Below are 21493 nucleotides of genomic sequence, written 5' to 3' on the forward strand. Positions count from 1 at the left end.
TAACATATTTTTTTTAAATTTAGAGCACCCAATTAATTTTTTCCAATTAAGGGGCAAGTTAGCGTGGCCAATCCACCTACCCTGCACATCTTTGAGTTGTGGGGGCGAAGCCCATGCAAACATGGGGAGATTGTGCAAACTCTACACAGACAGTGACCCAGAGCCGGGATCGAACCTGGGACCTCAGCACCGTGAGAGTGCTAACCATTGCACCACCGTGCTGCCCCTTGGTTACCATATTTGATAAACCAAATGTATTGTACGCTTGAAAAACTGATATTGTCTTCATCGACAGTGTTTTATGCCTATCTCCTGATGGCAGTAGCACCAGGCCTCATTGCAGCCTTGGTCCAAACATGGACTAAAAAGAGCTGAATTCCAGTGACGAAGTGAGAGTCACCGCCCTGACATTAAGGCAGCATTTAAACAAGTACGAAATCAAGAGACCGCAGCAAAATGAAGGCAATGGGAAATCGTCCCACTGGTTGGAGCGTTCCTATTGAGACAGGAACATGGGGTGTAGTTGCTGGAGGCCAAGCATATCCTCCGCAAGCAGGACTTTGCTGCAGGAGTTAGTGTCGTCGGCCCAACCAACTCCATGACCTTCCCTCCACGATAAGGTCAGAAGTTTGATAATTGTATCGAGTTTGTGTCGTTCGAGACTCTCAGATACTGAAGTACTTCCTGCCTGGATGCAGAGAAACCCGGACAACATTCAGACTTGATCTCACAAGTAATAAGTAACGTTCGTGCCAAGCAAGTTCTGTCAGCGACAAGGGACAATCCCGCCATCTGCCCTTGATGTTCAAATCCCCATTATCATTAATCTGGCGGTTATCATTGATCAGGAACTTAATTGATTCAGCCAAATAAACACAGGCCAGAGGCCGGGATCTTTGTAGCGAATAATTCACCTCCTGATCCCCCAAAGCCTGTCCACCATCTACAAGGCACAAGTCAGGAGTGTGATGGATATTCCCCACTTGCCTGGGTGAGTGCAGCTACAAAAGCGCTCAAGAAGTTTGACTCTATCTGGGACACCATGGCAACATTTTTTATTTAAACCTATTTTATTACAAACTTGTATCAAAGCAGGTTATAGCAAGTAAACATCCCTGGAAACATACTTCCCAGCAATCAACTATACAGTCTGTACAGATTTTTCCCCTTTTTCACCCCCCCCCCCCCCGCCGCGACGAACAGCTCCTCAAACACGGTCACAAACATCCCCAACCTTTGCTCAAACTCCCCCTGCCGAGCCCCTAAACTCATACTTTATCTCCTCTAATCGCAGGAAGTCGTACAGGTCACCCAACCAAGCTGCTGCCCCCGGTGGCGATGCCGACCGCCACTCCAGCAAAATTAGTCACCGTGCAATCAGAGAGGCGAAGGCCACGACATCGGCCTTCCTCCTCTCCATGAGCTCGGCTTCTCTGAAACCCCAAATCTCGCCACCAAAGGGTCCGGGTCCACCTCCTCCTTTCGCAACCCCAAAACATATACTCGTGATTCGCTGGCCCTCGCCCACACCTCTCACACTCATCTGCTAACCCCTGAAAGAACCCACTCATTCTCGCCCGAGTCATATGCACCCTGTGCACCACCTTAAACTGTATCAGGCTCATCCTTGCACAGTCCCTAACCTGCAGATACCTGAACTCACTCCCCCTCGGCAGATCTACCCTCGTCCTCAGCTCCTCCAGTCTGGCGAACCCTTCCTCCAAATACAAATCCATCACCTTGACCAGCCCCACCCCACTTCCCTCCACCTCCTGTACACACTATCCATTCCCCCCCCCCCCACCCCCCCCCCACCCCCACCCCCGCTCAAACACATGATTCTCGCACAGCGGCGTTAGCACCGACAACCCTTCCACTATAAAATGCCTCCTCAACTGATTCCATATCTTCACCGTGGACTGCACCACTGGGCTCCCTGAATACCTACTCAGAGCCATTGGCAATGCTGCCGTCCCCATAGCCCTCAAACTAGACCCCTTGCAAGATTCCTCCTCCATCGTAACCCACCCTTCCCCTTCTCCTTCCCACCACCACCACACCATGTGCACATTCGCTGCCACACCTTGTGCACATGCGCTGCCACACCTTGTCCACATTCGGTGCCGCACCTTGTGCACATTCGCTGAAGCACCTTGTCCACATTCGCTGCCGCAGCTTGTCCACATTCGCTGCCGCACCTTGTCCACATTCGCTGCCGCACCTTGTCCACATTCGCTGCCGCACCTTGTCCACATTCGCTGCCACACCTTGTCCACATTCGCTGCCACACCTTGTCCACATTCGCTGCCACACCTTGTCCACATTCGCTGCCACACCTTGTGCACATTCGCTGCCACACCTTGTCCACATTCGCAGTCGCACCTTGTCCACATTCGCTGCCGCACCTTGTCCACATTCGCTGCCGCACCTTGTGCTCATTCGCTGCCACCCCTTGTCCACATTCGCTGCCACACCTTGTCAACATTCGCTGCCGCACCTTGTCCACATTCGCTGCCACACATTGTGCTCATTCACTGCCACACCTTGTCCACATTCGCCGCCGCACCTTGTCCACATTCGTTGCCACACCTTGTCCACATTCGCTGCCACACCTTGTCCTCATTCGCTGCCGCACCTTGTCCACATTCGCTGCCGCACCTTGTCCACATTCGCTGCCACAACTTGTCCACATTCGCTGCCGCACCTTGTCCACATTCGCTGCCGCACCTTGTCCACATTCGCTGCCACACCTTGTGCAGATTCGCTGCCACACCTTGTGCAGATTCGCTGCCACATCTTGTGTACATTCGCTGCCACACCTTGTCCACATTCGCTGCCACACCTTGTGCACATTCGCTGCCACACCTCATGCACATTCGCTGCCACACCTTGTGCACATTCGCTGCCACACCTTGTCCACATTCGCCGCCACACCTTGTGCACATTCGCTGCCACAACTCGTCCACATTCGCTGCCACACCTTGTCTACATTCGCTGCCACACCTTGTGCACATTCGCTGCCACACCTTGTCCACATTCGCTGCCACACCTTGTCCACATTTGCTGCCACACCTTGTGCTCATTCACTGCCACACCTTGTGTACATTCGCTGCCACACCTTGTCCACATTCGCTGCCACACCTTGTCCACATTCGCTGCCACACCTTGTGCTCATTCACTGCCACACCTTGTGTACATTCGCTGCCACACCTCGTGCACATTCGCTGCCACACCTTGTGCACATTCGCTGCCACACCTTGTGCACATTCGCTGCCACACCTTGTGCACATTCGCTGCCGCACCTTGTCCACATTCGCTGCCACACCTTGTCCACATTCGCTGCCACACCTTATCTACATTCGCTGCCACACCTTGTCCACATTCGCTGCCACACCTTGTCCACATTCGCTGCCACACCTTGTGCACATTCGCTGCCGCACCTTGTCCACATTCGCTGCCACACCTTGTCCACATTCGCTGCCACACCTTGTCCACATTCGCTGCCACACCTTGTGCACATTCGCTGCCACACCTTGTCCACATTCGCTGCCACACCTTGTCCACATTCGCTGCCACACCTTGTCCACATTCGCTGCCACACCTTGTGCACATTCGCTGCCACACCTCGTGCACATTCGCTGCCACACCTCGTCCACATTCGCTGCCACACCTTGTGCACATTCGATGCCACACCTTGTGCATATTCGCTGCCACACCTTGTGCACATTCGCTGCCGTACCTTGTGCACATTCGCTGCCACACCTTGTCCACATTCGCTGCCACACCTTGTCCACATTCGCTGCCACACCTTGTGCACATTCGCTGCCACACCTTGTCCACATTCGCTGCCACACCTTGTCCACTTTCGCCACCGCACCTTGTCCACATTCGCTGCCACACCTTGTCCACATTCGCTGCCTCACCTTGTCCACATTCGCTGCCACACCTTGTCCACTTTCGCCACCGCACCTTGTCCACATTCGCTGCCACACCTTGTCCACATTCGCTGCAACACCTTGTCCACATTCGCTGCCGCACCTTGTCCACATTCGCTGCCACACCTTGTGCACATTCGGCTCCACACCTTGTGCACATTCGCTGCCACACCTTGTCCGCATTGGCTGCCGCACCTTGTCCACATTCGCTGCCACACCTTGTCCACATTCGCTGCCGCACCTTGTCCACATTCGCTGCCACACCTTGTCCACATTCGCTGCCATTCGCTGCCACACCTCGTCCACATTCGCTGCCGCACCTTGTCCACATTCGTCACCGCACCTTGTGCACATTCGCTGCCACACCTTGTCCACATTCGCTGCCACACCTTGTCCACATTCGCTGCCGCACCTTGTCCACATTCGCTGCCACACCTTGTCCACATTCGCTGCCACACCTTGTCCACATTCGCTGCCACACCTTGTCCACATTCGCTGCCGCACCTTGTCCACATTCGCTGCCACACCTTGTCCACATTCGCTGCCGCACCTTGTCCACATTCGCTGCCACACCTTGTGCACATTCGCTGCCGCACCTTGTCCACATTCGCTGCCACACCTTGTCCACATTCGCTGCCACACCTTGTCCACATTCGCTGCCACACCTTGTCCACATTCGCTGCCACACCTTGTGCACATTCGCTGCCGCACCTTGTCCACATTCGCTGCCACACCTTGTCCACATTCGCTGCCGCACCTTGTGCACATTCGCTGCCACTCCTTGTCCACATTCGCTGCCACACCTTGTCCACATTCGCTGCCGCACCTTGTCCACATTCGCTGCCGCACCTTGTCCACATTCGCTGCCACACCTTGTCCACATTCGCTGCCACACCTTGTCCACATTCGCTGCCACACCTTGGCAACATTCGCTGCCACACCTTGTGCACATTCGCTGCCACACCTTGTCCACATTCGTCGCCGCACCTTGTCCACATTCGCTGCCACACCTTGTCCACCTTTGCCGCCGCACCTTGTGTACATTCGCCGCCGCACCTTGTCCACATTCGCTGCCACACCTTGTCCACTTTCGCCGCCGCACCTTGTGCACATTCGTCGCCGCACCTTATCCACATTCGCTGCCACACCTTGTTCACATTCGTCGCCGCACCTTGTCCACATTCGCTGCCACACCTTGTCCACTTTCGCCGCTGCACCTTGTGCACATTCGCTGCCACACCTTGTCCACATTCACTGCCACACCTTGTCCACTTTCGCCGCCGCACCTTGTCCACATTCGCTGCCACACCTTGGCAACATTGTGTACCTTCTACAAGATGTACTGCAGTGACTCACCACGGCTCCTTTGGCAGCATTTCCCAAATCTGTGACCTGTCCCGCCTGCAGGAAAAAGGCAGCTAATGCGACAGAACACTGCCACCTGCAAGTTCCCCCTCACCGAGCAGCCCGCTATTTTTCAGCAGAGGCGGTCCCGCCGTTGTCAATGGGTTTCCCCGTTGACTGCACCCCTCATCGCCGGGAATACCGTGTGCCATTGGTGGGACCGGAATATTCCGCCGGCGTGAACAGCCGGCAAATTCCGCCCATATAGCCACACAGCATCCTGACTTGGAACTATATAGTTGTTGTTTCACTGTCACTGGATCAAAACGTGTGAACTCCCTCCCTATCGCCAAATGGACTCCAGCAGTTGAAGAAGAAGGTGCCTCACCATCAGCACCTTCTCAAAGAGGAATACATTTGGATCTTACATTTGGACGCATACAAAATGATCAGGGGGTTCGATAGGGTGGACAGTGAGAGCCTTCTCCCGCGGATGGATGTGGCTGGCACGAGGGGACATAACTTTAAACTGAGGGGTAATAGATATAGGACAGAGGTCAGAGGTAGGTTCTTTACGCAAAGAGTAGTGAGGCCATGGAATGCCCTACCTGCTACAGTGGTGAACTCGCCAACATTGAGGGCATTTAAAAGTTTATTGGATAAACATATGGATGATAATGGCATAGTGTAGGTTGGATGGCTTTTGTTTTGGTGCAACATCGTGGGCCGAAGGGCCTGTACTGCGCTGTATTGTTCTATGGTCTATGTTCTATCTTACCAGCAATGCTCACTTCACGTGAATGAATTAAAAATGCATCCAAGTCTGTGCTGTCTTCCTCCCCAATGTGGTATTGAGTGAAGAGCTGGGTAGGAAGCGACAGTGGGACAGGAAGGCTGCTATAAACTAGACTCACACATCAAACACACAGCTCATGATGCAATTGTATTTATTATTGACTGAGAGACTAAGAACAGTCACAGAGGCAGTAACTGTGTCACAAACAAATCAAACACTGAATCCAGTCCTGGACAGGATCACGGAGCATCACCAGATTCTTCTACTCACAGGGCAGCTTGTAGGAGCAAATGAAAGGATATTTTCTATCACAAGGCACATCATTCCAAGTTTCCGTATTCGCTGGAGAAAGAAAGAAAGATTGAATTCAGTGAAGTGAGCAGCTTATTGGCTTATTGTTCTCATTCTTTCTGCTTTGAGAGTGTCAAGGTCTTTTCATTTTCCCCATCTCTTAATCCATGGGCGGGATTGTCCGTAGCCCGATGCCGAAATTGGAATCAGCAATCGGGCAGAGAATAGTTTCCGATGCAGGACCTGAGGCAGGCAGCCGTTTGACGCTGGTTCACGACGCCCCCTCCAAATCGGCGTCATCGGGAAGCGCTCTGCGCGCATTCGCAAGGTCATTGGCACATCATCCGCCGGCCCACCCACGATGCTCCGCCCCGGATGAGACGAGTTCCTGGTGGCAGCGTGCCGGCGGTGGACACTGTCCACCGCCGCCACACTCATCCGGGATCTGTGCCGCTAGCCAGGGGGCTGCTACTAGGGCTGGGGGGATTGGTGAGGGGTGGCGAGGGGGTGGGCTGTGGGGTCAGGGTGGGCGGGTTAGGGTTCCAGCATGGCCGGCGCCATGTTTTCAGGACTGCGCATACGCAGCTCAGGACCCGTCGATTCTGCGGCCGTTTTCCGCGCGATCCGCGGGTGTCCCACCTGGTACCAGAATCGTTGCGGGGGGGGTTTGCGCCGATTTTCCTGTCATGAATCACCCACGGATTCGCCGTTGGCACCGGCACTTAGTCTCAGGAACAGAGAATTCTGCCCTCTGAGGAACTTTGTAAAGTACCTGAGATATTTACTGTTCTTACACCGTTTTCAATCAGTGTGCGTGTGAGTCACTGAAACCTGAAAACCTGGCGATATTCAGTGTGGGTTTGGACAGTTCCGGAGTGAAGATGCGGAGTTTACCCTGGGTGGGATTCTCCTGTGTGGGTGGACAGCACGGCCTCACCACCAGGGGTTAAACTGTCTCCTTCCTCATTGCACAGACTTCACACAATTGGAACATTCCCAATTAGAATTGAGCTTTCCAATATCTGTCTGGGTGACATTATCTTCAATCTGGGAATTGAATCCTGTGGAAAGGGGGAAGGATGTTTGGTGCATTAGTGAAGTTAGCTGGATACAGGAAGGTTGAATCTTTTTCCTGGGAATGGTGTATAAACAGAGTGGTGTCCTGCTCACCGGGAGCACGGCTGCAGCCTGGGCCGTGTCAGGATCAGCTCAGTAAATGTGCAGCAGTTACGAAGCTGCTCTTGGTCTGACCTCATCATTGCAGATCCCACAGAGACGCACAATTGAGCAGAAGGAGAAACTTTAGTGTCACTCCCAGTGACCGTTCCTTTATCCACAGCATGTGACCCATGTACTTTCCCCCAGGAAACAGTTTTACCTGGAAGGTGACTGTCAGAGGGGCAGGAAGTAGAGATCTGTCAAAGTCTAAAACTCAACCACATGGAGTCCACTCAGAATCTCACCCACTGATCTATTTGTCTGGAATTGTTTCCCCACAAGACATTGTCACATTTCGCAAAATCATCTTACCAGACCAAACATGCACACAGTTTTCAGTTTTATTCAGATTATTAGGTTCACCAGTTCTCCATTTTGTAAAACCTGATGAAGATCCATCAGTCCAAAGGAAAGTCCCCTCCTGTGGAAATATGAAATCATGCATTCATGTCTCAGGTAGGCAGATATCATTTTCTTCATTAATGTCCTGACGCGGTTACTTAAGAGGTCACGTGACAGAAGCAGGGGGGTTCTCGTTGGAGTACGGGCAGAGTATAAATAGCTCCTCAGTCCAGTGAATAAATTACTATTGTTATAAGGCCTTGGTCACCAGTCATTGTAAGCCAGCACTTATACCTGGTGTAAGGAGTTGACAGTATGGCACAACAACGTGGCCTGCCCTTATTCAATGGAAACATTGCAGACAAGTTTGAAATGGAGCAGTGCATCTACTGCGGTGCTGGATTATCGGATAAATCCAAAAAGGCACAAGCTCACTCCTTACTAAGTCCAGTGGACCACAAGGCAGTCCAGAAGTTTGAGTCATTTGTGTTTCAAATGGATGAGGACAAAGAGCATCCTGAAATAGTTCTGGAGAAGTTTGAGAACACTTGGCTGCCAGTGAAGAGCATAATACTAGACATGCCCCATCAGTGCTCCAATACTCTGATGTTCACCGTCATATCAGTAAATGCCTCCCTGCAAAGGCTTGGCGCAATCTGCATCCAGAATGGCAAGCCTTTGCATCAAGGGTCCTCACTAATGCTGAAACCCATTATGCCCAGGTTGAAAAGGAAATCCTTACTCTCCTCTTCACCTGTCAGAATTTTATGATTTCATATATGGTCATCCTGCAACCATTGAAACTGCTCATCAGCCACTCATAACCATCCTCAAAAAGTCTCTTCACACTGTGTCTGCACAACTGCAGCAGATGTTAAGGCTATAACGCTACAATCTCTGCGTTGTCTCTAAATGGCGTAAGGAGCTGTGTTTGGCTGATTCCCGTTGCAGAGCCTTCCTATCCACTACAGACCAGGCAGATCGTGAGGAAGACATAGACATCATGACTATAGAGGTGCTGTTCTCTCATAATCCAGGAACTCAAAGATGCCCTGGAGGCAGACGTTACCTGCAGTCAACTGCACAACATCATGAGGGGCTGGCCAAAGTCCTCAAGGGAGCTTCCCCACAAACTACGCAGATTTCTTTCCATTAACGATGAACCAACCGCACAGGATGGCCTGATACTGCATGGTCAGCGATTTATCATTCCTTCATGTTTTCAGAGGTACGACACCTATCAACTTCACCAGGAGCACCCAGGGTTGGAAGAAACCAGATACAGGGTCAGGGATTCATTGGACTGGCCTTCCATGTATGCAGACATAGAAAGGGAAATCTCCAGATGTGCACCGTGCAACGCACTCAAGTCATAAAAACAAAAAAAAACACTGTGGCTGCATAAGTCCTGGGTCTCCCATAGTCATTCACAACAGCTGACATTTTCGAATGGAATGGTAAGCATTTGGTCTTAGTTAATTCGTATTCCGGATGGCTTGAACTCAACCACCTGCCAGACATGTCCATTCGCTGGGGGTGGGATTAACGCTCAGCCCTCTTAACACCTGATCAAACGAACAGGGTCCATACCACATGCAGCCATGACAATTGTACGGTGGGACATAACTATGCCCTGCACCCAAATAGTTGCGTGGTAGCTTCAGACAGAACCCACTATGCACAAAACCGGCATCACCTCCTACAGATATCGGAACCAGCGCCAGTAGAAACCACAGTTACTCCAGCCATTCAACCCCACAATACAGGCCTCCCACATCAGTGGAAATGGAGGCCTCTCCTGAGGCCGATGCAACAAGTCTTGCACCCATTGGGCACCCCAATTGCATGCCCCAGTTCGCCCATGTTGAGGACACCAGCCCAAGAATATCTAGAGCACAGTCAACTGTCAGAATGACATGCTCAGGGCACATGACCAAGCCAACAACAAGGTTCCAGGACTACGTAATGAATTAGCCTACAACTTGCCGTCATCTTTCTTCTTTCCATAACAACATGTGGAGAAGGGGGGGAAGGAAACACAAAGGACTCTGCAGCAGCTGCAACAGCTGAATCTGTGTCTCACCCTATGTAAATAGCTATGTATTCATAGATTCATAGAATTTACAGTACAGAAGGAGGCCATTCGGCCCATCGAGTCTGCACCGGCTCTTGGAAAGAGCACCCTACCCAAGGTCAACACCGCCACCCTATCCCCATAACCCAGTAACCCCACCCAACACGAAGGGCAATTTTGGACACTAAGGGCAATTTATCATGGCCAATCCACCTAACCTGCAGCACGGTAGCATAGTGGTTAGCACAATTGCTTCACAGCTCCAGGGTCCCAGGTTCGATTCCGGCTTGGGTCACTGTCTGTGCGGAGTCTGCACGTCCTCCCCGTGTGTGCGTGGGTTTCCTCCGGGTGCTCCGGTTTCCTCCCACAGTCCAAAGATGTGCAGGTTAGGTGGATTGGCCATGATAAATTGCCCTTAGTGTCCAAAATTGCCCTTAGTGTTGGGTGGGGTTACTGGGTTATGGGGATAGGGTGTGGAGGTGATGACCTTGAGTAGGGTGCTCTTCTCCAGGAGCTGGTGCAGACTTGATGGGCCGAATGGCCTCCTTCTGCACTGTAAATTCTATGATAATCTATGATAATCTTTGGACTGTGGGAGGAAACCGGAGCACCCGGAGGAAACCCACGCACACACGGGGAGGATGTATTGTTATCCTGTACAATCTGCATGTTATAAAATAATTTGCACACAATTAATATTTGCGTCCACTAGCCGCGATTCACCAAAATAAATGCTAAGTGCTGCTGTCAGCAGGAAAATCAATGCATTTCCCATTGGCCCGGTAACACCAATCAGGTACTGTTCAACAGGACTTGGAAATGTTTTTGGAGAAGAGCAGGTTTTGCACTGGCCTTGAGAGGGGAGGGGCCTACAACACATTGACAGATCCCGCTCCTCAAAGAGCCCCCACAATTGTTAGCAAGCCCCCCCCCCCCACTTTGCATCACTGGCAAGGCCCTCCCCAAAGTGAGCGACACCCCGCTATGGGTTTGCCAATGGCCCCCCCTTCAGACTCCTCCTCCCTTCAGGGCCCTCCATTCCTGTCTTCAGGATTCAACCCTTGGAAGTGCCAATCTGGTGTCCGTGGCCTTCGAGGAGAAGCAAGTGGGCGAATACCCTCTCTGCACTTCCCTCCAGCGTACTAAGGGTTCCTTCAGAGCTGGTAATGGTTGGGGGGATTTGGCTGGGCTGGAGGGGCTCAGGTCATGAGCCATCCTCAGGATAGGGTTGTATGGCAAGACTTCCCTCTGTAGCCTTGAAAACCTTTAAACTCTACCAGCATGTCAAAGTTCAAAGATATGTCAGATGAAGGCTTCGCTCTGTATCCTTCAAACCTGTGAGGTGTCTCCCAGCACGTCAAATTCAAAGATCTGTCAAATAAAAGGTGAAAGACTTCCCTCTGAAGCCTTGAAACCCTTGAAACGCTGATGCCACAGCCTCTGAAAAAAATAGTGGTTAGAAACAACACCTGCTCAAAAGAGGAAGCACTTCATATATATGGACCTTAAAGAGATATATAAACAAACAAAGCTAATCTTCCGATGAGATAGTCTGGGCCTATCAATCAAGAAGCTTACAAGGCAATAAATCATGAAATTGAATGTAAACAATGCAATTGAAAACTTTTAGGCTTTCCAGCATGCTCATAGGCTTGAAAAAGTTAAAGGGGGTTGAAATTGACTGTGAAAAAAGCACTTCTGTTTGCAACATAGGAGAAGGAAGACTTTCACCTTCATCTGACAGATCTTTGAACTTGACGTACTTGTTGAACCAATATGATGTCTTTGAAAGACATCATATTGGTCCAACGCCTCAGCAGCAAGGCAGCACGGTAGCCTTGTGGATAGCACAATTGCTTCACAGCTCCAGGGTCCCAGGTTCGATTCTGGCTTGGGTCACTGTCTGTGCGGAGTCTGCACATCCTCCCCGTGTGTGCGTGGGTTTCCTCCGGGTGCTCCGGTTTCCTCCCACAGTCTAAAGATGTGCGGGTTAGGTGGATTGGCCATGATAAATTGCCCTTAGTGTCCAAAATTGCCCTTAGTGTTGGGTGGGGCTACTGGGTTATGGGGATAGGGTGGCGGTGTTGACCTTGGGTAGGGTGCTCTTTCCAAGATCCGGTGCAGACTCGATGGGCTGAATGGCCTCCTTCTGCTCTGTAAATTCTATGATTAACTACAACTTGACATGCTGAAAGAGAGTTTATTGATTTTCAGAACTATAGAGGGAAGACTTGCCACATGACTCCCAACCCAGAAAAGAACCCTGACCTGACCCCCCTCCAGCCCAGCCCGAGCTCTGCCGACCCCCACCATTCCTAAATGGACCCCTTTGGCATCCTAAAGGTAAGTATAGAAAGACCCCCCCTTGGTGTCCAGGGTGTCTGATCACTGCTTTTAGGGACCGGAATCATAGAATTTACAGTGAAGAAGGAAGCCATTCGGCCCATCGAGTCTGCACCGGTCCTTTGAAAGAAGGTCGCAACGGGTTTGATGCCTGGCGAGAATTCTGATTTTGCCCTCACGCAGCGGGCCATTGGGAATCCCGCCAGGGGCTAGCGGCCTTGGAAAATTGCCCCCACTGTTACATCTCAGCACCACCAGTTGTCCCAACTGGAGCAGGGGGACCAGGTGGTCACGTGATGACATGGTTACTTACTCTGCAGAGCGCAGGAAGAGTACAAGCATGTAAGAGCTGCTCGTACTAGTGAATACACTATTGTTTGTTGTAAGTCCTTCGTCTTTGGGAACTTAGCACTTCTACACATATCATTGAAAAATGTATAATTTCTTTACCATGAACAATGTGACACAGCAAATAAGAAAAGTTACCTTGTAGAGGTCACTGAAACCAATCCAAGTGGGGACATGAGATCGTTTGGCTTCAAATATCAGCTCAAAAACAAAATCGTTCTGTTTCTCCCAGTGTATGGAGGCAAGATGGCTGGCTGGACCCAGAGTCTGGCAATACAGCTTTAAATAGAAACAGACCATTTATATCTTATGATATTTTTACAACTGAACATATTCAATTGTTTTGTTCCAATATATTTAATGCTGAAACTTTGTTCTTTTGCAGAACGTGAACAATAAAACTACAACCTCCTGCTATGTCCATGATCTCCTGATTGGGACTGATTCCAAATGTCAGTGAATGGGGACACACTCACATTGATTCGACTGATTACTTGGAACCAATCGCATTGTAGTTCCAAACCATCACATCGAAATTCCAGCACAATGGTTAGCACTGTTGCTTCACAGCTCCAGGGTCCCAGGTTCGATTCCCAGCTTGGATCACTGTCTGTGCGGAGTCATTTCTTCCCGTGTCTGCATGGGTTTCCTCCAGGTGCTCCGGTTTCCTCCTACAAGCCATGCTAAATTGCCCTTAGTGACCAAAAATAAGGTTAGGTGGGGTTACTGGGTTGAGGGGATAAGGTGGAGGTGTGGGCTTCGGTAGGGCGCTCTTTCCAAGGGCTGGTGCAGACTCGATGGACCGAATGGCCTCCTTCTGCACTGTAAATTCTACGATTCTGTGTTACTGAACTTTCAACCCCGGCAGCACTGAACCCCCGCCTCCCCCCAGCCCTCCATGAAACCACCTGCGGGGAGTTGGAGTGGGGGGGTGGGTTCTGTAAACTTTCACCCAGAGAGTAAGTAGAATGGGTTGCCCGCAGGTTTTAGGATGAGACACGTAATGAGCTCTGGAATCTATACATTTTTAAAGGGTTGAATGAAGGAAGGTGGAGCCGTTTTGACTGATGTCGCCACATTAGTAAATAGCATAGTTGGATACTGGAAATTGCAAAGGGACATTGATAAACTGTCTCAGATGGAGCTAGATGTGGGGAAGTATGAGATGACTTTGTTTCCGACCTAATGAAAGATAAATTGGAGTAATCATTAACATGGTGAGAAACAAGGAACTGTGGTGGAGCCGAGAGATTTAAAAAATCATTGCAAGGCCGTGGACAGGTACAAACAGGTAATGAGATTAAAGGTTAAAAGAAGCGGATTCAGCAGAATAAAGCTGGTGCTAAAACGGGTAAATAATAAATTGCACAAAACTGGGCTTGTATTCCCTGAGAATAGAAGATTAATAGGTGAACTAACTGAGATGTTTAACATAATTTAAAGGAGCTGATGAGATAGATGGAGGAACTATTAAGTCATAACCTTACAATTAGTATTATACCTTTAAGGGTGACGTCAGGGAGCTTTCCTCACACAAAGTGTAGTGGAAGTAAGGGGCGCGATTTCAGAGAATTGCCTGGGTCGCCAAATTTTCCCGCAACGCCGGTCCGCCGCCCTCCCGCGATTCACGGAAGCGGCCAGATAGGCACAATCGCGTTTTGCGCGGCGCGGTCCAGTGAATCGCCCGAGACAGCCAAAATGACGATTCACCAGTACTCCTGCGATTCTCAGTGCCGGATGGGCCGAGCGGCCTGCCCAAAACGGCGGGTTCCCCCCGGCGCCGTCCACACGTGGTCGCTGCCGCTGGGAACAGTGCGGGAACGCTGGGGGGGGGGGGGGGGGAGGGGGGGGGGGGCTGCAGGGGGGGGGGGGGGGGAGTGGGGATCCTGCACCGGGGGGGGGGCTCAAATGGGGTCTGGCCCGCGATCGATGCCCACCGATCGTCAGGCCGGCCTCTCTGAAGGAGGACCTCCCTTCTTCCACAGCCCCGCAAGATCCATCGGACATCTTCTTGCGGGGCGGACTCGGGGAGGACGGCAACCACGCATGCACGGGTTGGTGCCGGCCAACCCTCGCATTCACGGGTGACGCCAGTTATGCGGCGCCAGCCGCGTCATGTATGCGGCACCGCTTTTATGCGGCGCCAAGGCCTGGCGCGCGTAAATGACGCGGCGCCGCTCCTAGCCCATTTTCAGGCCCTGAATCGGTTGGGATAGGCGCCGTTTCGTGCTGTCGAGAACCTCGACGGCGTTCACGACGGCGCGAACACTCTGTCTCCATTTCAGAGAATCGCGCCCCCTGTGCTCACTCCCTGAAGTTTAGTTAGCTCGGTTGGCTGGCTCATATTCCCGTATTGGCTGAGGTGATCGTGAAGTCTCTCCTTTCTCAACCCTGCCCGTCGCCTGAAGTGTGGTGACCCTCAGGTTAAATCACCATCATTCAGCTCTCAAAGGGGAGAGCAGCCTGTGGTGACATTTACATTTTACACACTCCTTTAATAAGCCTGAGGGTCAAAGGAAAATTACAGAAGGGTACTTAAAGTTTCTCAAACCTAAGTGGGTAGATGGAGTTAAGATCCAGATCAGCCATGGCCAATTTGAATGGGGGAACAGTTTTGAGGGGACGAATGGCCTATTCTTGTTCCTATGTTCTACACATCATCCCCCTGGTTGTTGAGCTACATAAGCCATGAAGCAGCAATGTCTTGATCATAAAATTTGCATTTTTGTTTTCAAATACTACTATGGCCTCACCCCTGACCCTGGACCAGCCTCCCATACCAGCCTCCCGAACAGGCGCCGGAATGTGGTGACTAGGGGCTTTTCACAGTAACTTCATTTGAAGCCTACTTGTGACAAGGAGCGATTTTCATTTCATTTCATTTTCATCTCCTCCAGCTTTACAATCTGCCAGGACCTCTACCCTCCCCTAATTTTGGCCATTTGCACAATGTTGATTTTTAATTAATGAACCATTGGCAACCGGGTCTTCAAGTGCCTTGGTCACAACCTTTGCAATTCCCTCTTCAAACTTCCCCGACTCTCTATTTCTCTCTCCTTTAAAACATTCTTTAAAAGTACAATTTTTGATCAAACGTTTGGTCACCTGCAATGGTGAAAATGGGTGGAGTGCGTACAATGCAAACTCCGCTGAATTGTATCTGAATTTGAATCAAGGTCCAGCAGCCAGTGTTAAGAACACACCCTGGTTTGCATTTGAGTGAATGGAGGCTGGCTTGAGGTGTGGGTCTGGAGCCGAATAGTGCACTGGGCTGGATTTGGACATCAAACAATGACTGAGGTGAACACCCGCCATCCCCCCCCTCCCCCCCCACCACCCCCAAATCACGTGTTTATTCATACAAAAGGAATTGTTAGAAGCAGAGGTTACCTCATAGGCGGCTTTAGAGGTCGCCATGGCTCTGAAAAGTGCCAAAAGAGTGGCGATGGAGTTTGGAGCATGAAAGCAGGCAAGGACCACCAGGTCTGGCAGGAAGCCACTGGCAATCACAGCGCCAGGGATGATGGCATAGAAATCATTGGGCAAAGAGGGTCAGGGCAAAAGTACAGAGATACAGGGAATTTGGTCCGCAGCCCAGGAGCTATGAAGACTACTTCCAGTTGCCGTGGAGATCACGCCCATGAGAGATGTAAATTGAGGAAAGTTACATGTTAAGCCACCAATAGGAGGGGGCACATTGGGAGGAAATGCAAGACTAGGCAAATCCCACAGGGAGACATCTAAAACAAAACCTGACTCGAGTACACAGTGTTGAGAATAACCCCGAAAACAACCAGAATTTTACAGCTCAAACCACATCAAAGTGGGAAAGATGCCCCCAATTGGGATTGTGTTGGTAGTAAATGGTCAGCCATTTAGAATCGAGATGGATGTGGGTGTTAAGTAATGGGTTAAGGGACATTCTATTTAGTTGTCTCATTTATGTTAAGTATCCAATAATTGACACTGATATGTAAAGGGGGTTCAGGTGGCCTTTGTGTCAGATGATGTGATGTTAGAGTTTTGTACAGAGTCTGTTGAAGTAAATTAAAGGTGTTTGTGGAAAAGGAGCAGAACCTTTGACTCTTTATACAACAACAGCAGCTAAACATCTAACAGTGGGGCCCACCGTAAGGTGGCATACAGCCCCTGAAGTTAAGAAGGTCAGCAGCCAAATTATCCATGAATAGCGGGGAAGCTTCAAAACTCCTAAGACCGGCCACAATGACCATAAGCTACCAGAATCAGTCAGCTCAACTCCCCCAATAGCAATGGAGTCCAAGGGTACAGTCTGATGGACCAGGATTGGCTTTGCCAAATTAAATTAAATTGGCTAAAAGCCTTCCAAGTTAGCCAAGGAGGCATTCATGACCTCTTTAAAAAAAATCAGGAGGTTATCCAAGACAGGCTTGGCAAGATACAGGGCCTTAGAGCAAAGACTAACAGGGATCCAGAAGCCATGCCCAAGTTTTTCAGAGCTTGATCCATCCCGTGCCTTAAACGAGAAGGATAAATCTGAACTCAGGCGACTAGAAGAATTTTGATAGGCATCCTCAAACCTGTGCAGTTTTGGGAGTGGGCAGCTCCAATCGTGCCAGTGGTGAAGCCAGATGGAACCATCAGAATTTGTAGGGACTACAAATCAAATGTGAATCCAGCAGCCAAATTAAACCAGTATCCAATACCAAAAAAAGATTTATACCGTAAATTACCCTTGATATGAGTCATGCATAACAACAGTGGAGTTCCCTTCCAGAGAGTTTATTACCACAAACACCAACAAAGGCTTCTACAAGTCTACCCGGTTACCCTCATCTGCCAGTGCAATGTATATTCCAGTGATGATGGAAAGTTTATTGCAGGACCTACCCAAGGTGGTTTTCTGTCTAGATGCTGTACTGATTACAGGAACAGCCAAAGAGGAGTAGCTAACCAATCTTGAAGAGGTCTTAAAAAGATTAAAGATGGCCAGAAAAGGTTGAGAAGCAAACAATGTATGTTCCAAGCTCGTGAAGTTACATTGTTAGGGTTCAGGGCTGCACCCTATGGAGGGGAAAATCAAAGCAATTAAGGTTGCACTGGCCCCCAAAAATACATCAGAATTGAAATCCCTTTTCGGAATGGCAAACTATTACGGCAGATTTATTCCCAATCTTTCCACATTGTTGACATTCTTACACAAACTACTTAACAAGGACCAGAGTGGTATTGGAAAGAGCGTCAGAAAGAAGCCTTTGAATGGGTTAAAATTGCTTTACAGTTATCCAGTCTCTTGGTCCATTTTGACCCATCAAAATAGATAATCGTTAAGAGCGACGAGTCACCTTACGGAATAGGGGCAGTTTTGGCCCACATGTAGAAAGATGGTGCCGAAGGCCTTTCGCCAATGCCTCGAGAACTTTGACCAGTGCTGAACAAGCCTACTCCGAAATTGAAAAAGAGGGACTAGCCTTAATACTCAGAGTCAAAAGGTTCCACCAATACGTCCATGGATGGCATTGACCACTACAAGATTATGAGGGGCATGGATAGAGTGGATGGGCAGGCACTCTTTCCCAGGGTGGAGGGGTCAGTCACTAGGGGGCATAGGTTTAAGGTCGTGAGGCAAAGTTTAGAGGAGGGTTTTTACAAAGAGGGTGGTGAGTACCTGGATTGCGTTGCCGGGGGAGATTGTGGAAGCAGAGACATTAACGGCGTTCAAAAGGCATCTCGACAGATACATGGATAGGATGGGCATAGAGGGATACAGCACTAGGAAGTGCTGAGGGTTTTGGCCAAGGTTGGTATCATGACCGGTACAGGCTTGGAGGGCCGAAGGGTCTGTTCCTGTGCTGTATTGTTCTTTGTACTAACCCCTGTTGGGGCTATTTAGGGATGACAAGGCCATTCACCCCATTGCTTCAGCCAGGGTCCAATGCTGGGTTCTATTATTAGCAGCCTACGGGTGCATGTTTAAACCTAGGTCGGGCACCCACATTTCAAACGTGTGTTCCCCCTATCTCAGAGTATACCTCGTCCACCAGTACCAGAGGAGATCCTCCTTCCTTTGCACTTTCTTGATACATTGCCAGTGTCAGCAAGGCAGATCAAGCTTTGAACCCAAAAGAACCCCTTATTATCTCGTGTCCTTCACAGCTGGCATTATGATAACAGGTCTGAGCTGCTGTGACCCTTTCAGATAAGAAGAAAATGAGCTAAGTTGTGAAGGTGGTGAATCATTATGGGGAGCAAGGGTGGTTGTTCCCACTGCCGTGAGGAAGCTATTGTTGTACTGCACCCATCCTGGAAAATGAAAATGAAGATCCTCAAACGTGTCACAGCCCTTCTGGTCTCAGCTAATGGGACAGCTGTAATAGTGAAGAATTGCAACATTTTACGAGGGCTAATGGCATTCAACATATTCAAACTACTCCCTAACACCCTGCTTCAAATGGACTGGCTGAGAGAGCCAAAGATTCAAGGCTTCCATAAAAGAACAGTCATCAGTCCCTTTACAACTTAGACTGGCCCAGTTCCTTCTCACCTATCGAACTACACTTCATGTCGCCACAGCCGTTACATCGTCAAGTTATTAATGGACAGATGCATTAGAATGCAATTGGATCGTACATTACCAAACTTGGCAGGCAATCATAGATTTTACAGTGCAGAATGAGGCCATCCGGTCCATCGAGTCTGCACCGGCCCTTGGAAAGAGCACCTTACTCAAGCCCACGTCTTCACCTTATCCCCGTAACCCAGTAACCCCACTTAACCTTTTTGGACACCAAGGGCAATTTAGCATGGCCAGTCCACCTAACCCGCACATCTTTGGATTGTGGGAGGAAACTGGAGCACCCTGAGGAAACCCACACAGACACGGGGAGAACATGCAGACTCCGCACAGACAGTGACCCAAGCCAGGAATCGAACCTGGGACCCTGGAACTGTGAGGCAACTGTGCTAACTACTGTGCTACTGTGCACCCGTGGGAGGATGAACCAATGGGACCACCTGGCCAGGGTAGGCTGGTCGGTGAATGGTTATGGACAAAAGTGATGTCGCAGTAAGCTACCCAGAGGGCAAACTCGGTAATGCTCCAGGGGTAATTGGGAAAGTACCTGCATGGATACCCTTTTGCAAATTGAGAGATAACCCATTGAGGGTCAATAAAAGATCCCTCTACTGCTGAAGCGTCAGTGAATTAGTGAATTACGTCGCTCCGAATGGATTAAGAAGTCTCCTGACTGACTTACCTTATAAGAGACCATATTGAGAGACACTTCTTGTATACTTTTGTAAATAGTTCCTTTGTTATTTGAAGAATGTTAATCAGAAACGTAAAGGGAGAGGGATGGGGCAGTGTCCCCCTTTGAGGAGGTGAGTTCCTGGATGGTAATGTGACCCGATTGACAAATGCACGTGATCCCTGGGGAGTGGAGCGTGGGTTTCCCAGTTAGCTGGGATTTTGGAGTCTTGGAACATGGTCGCCTTGATCTCACTCTCTGTGCATAGTTTAATAAAGCACTCATTTGTTACTCGATCTGGCTGTCATCCGCCTGTCAGGATAGGGGCAGCATGGTAGCCTTGTGGATAGCACAATTACTTCACAGCTCCAGGGTCCCAGGTTCGATTCCAGCTTGGGTCACTGTCTGTGCGGAGTCTGCACATCCTCCCCGTGTGTGCGTGGGTTTCCTCCGGGTGCTCCGGTTTCCTCCCACAGTCCAAAGATGTGCAGGTTAGGTGGATTGGCCATGCTAAATTGCCCTTAGTGTCCAAAATTGCCCTTAGTGTTGGGTGGGGTTACTGGGTTATGGGGATAGGGTGGCGGTGTTGACCTTGGGTAGGGTGCTCTTTCCAAGAGCCGGTGCAGACTCGATGGGCCGAATGGCCTCCTTCTGCACTGTAAATTCTATGATAATCTATGATATTACATATTACCAGGGGATTGAACACTTGTAAATCAGAAAGATCCAGATACAAACAAGAAGTTTTCCTTGAGCGTTTTGTCATGTTTAGAAACATTGAGGAGCAAATACTTCAATAACTTACAAAGGTTCCAGGGACTTACCTCAGCTTCTATCCAAGTCTTTGTATCAGGAATAAATTTGTAGCAATGGCCAAAGTAAGGCACGCCATCACGACAAAATCCTCTCCCCAATTGACCACCATTCTCAAGGTGCCGATTCGGCAATTCAGTGTGCGGAGGAGAAGTTGCTGCAGATTAAAACAAGCTGTAATAATCACAACATTCACAGTTCATTTCTCATTCAGGAGGCTAGAAATTGATGAGCACATGGTAGACGAGACCTGCCTGGGACTGGCAGGTTTCACCTGACTGCATTAATCCTCTGCTCACACACCAGAGGTTTCCATCACAATATAGAGAGGTTACAGAACAGGAAGAGAATGTTTGCTCCAATTGGTCAATGCCTATGTTTCTGTCCCTCATGACTCTCCTGATCTGTTTATTTCCTCTAACCCTCCCACCAAATCACTTCATTCCCATCTTCCCCCTGTGCTTATCTAGTTTCCCTAAAGCACACTGGGCTAAATCGCTGGCTTTGAAAGCAGACCAAGGCAGGCCAGCAGCGCGGGTTCAATTCCCATACCAGCCTCCCCGAACAGGCGCCGGAATGTGACGACTAGGGGCTTTTCACAGTAACTTCATTTGAAGCCTACTTGTGACAATAAGTGGTTTTCATTTCAAGTGAATCATGGCCACCTGCCCCAACAACGCCATCTGTTGACATGTTTCACATCCTCACATTTCTCCTGAATTCCTCATTAAGTTAATTGGTGACGAGCTTGGCCAGAATTCTC

The 21493-nt window shown here is 49.9% G+C and overlaps 1 protein-coding gene across 1 annotated transcript in view; it reads right to left on the reverse strand.

Moving 5' to 3' along the window:
* Positions 1–6209: 6209 nt before the first annotated feature.
* Positions 6210–21493, reverse strand: part of LOC140387795 (lithostathine-1-alpha-like) — a 110786-nt gene continuing 95502 nt past the window's right edge. The window contains exons 5-8 of the mRNA XM_072470922.1: positions 20742–20887; positions 12830–12970; positions 7897–8005; positions 6210–6417 (exon numbers count right to left, since the gene is read on the reverse strand). Coding sequence (XP_072327023.1) covers positions 6338–6417; positions 7897–8005; positions 12830–12970; positions 20742–20887 — 476 coding nt within the window. The 3' untranslated portion in view covers positions 6210–6337. The remainder of the gene's footprint in view (positions 6418–7896; positions 8006–12829; positions 12971–20741; positions 20888–21493) is intronic.

Source organism: Scyliorhinus torazame, chromosome 13 (assembly GCF_047496885.1).
Source record: "Scyliorhinus torazame isolate Kashiwa2021f chromosome 13, sScyTor2.1, whole genome shotgun sequence".
Classification (NCBI taxonomy): Eukaryota; Metazoa; Chordata; class Chondrichthyes; order Carcharhiniformes; family Scyliorhinidae; genus Scyliorhinus; species Scyliorhinus torazame.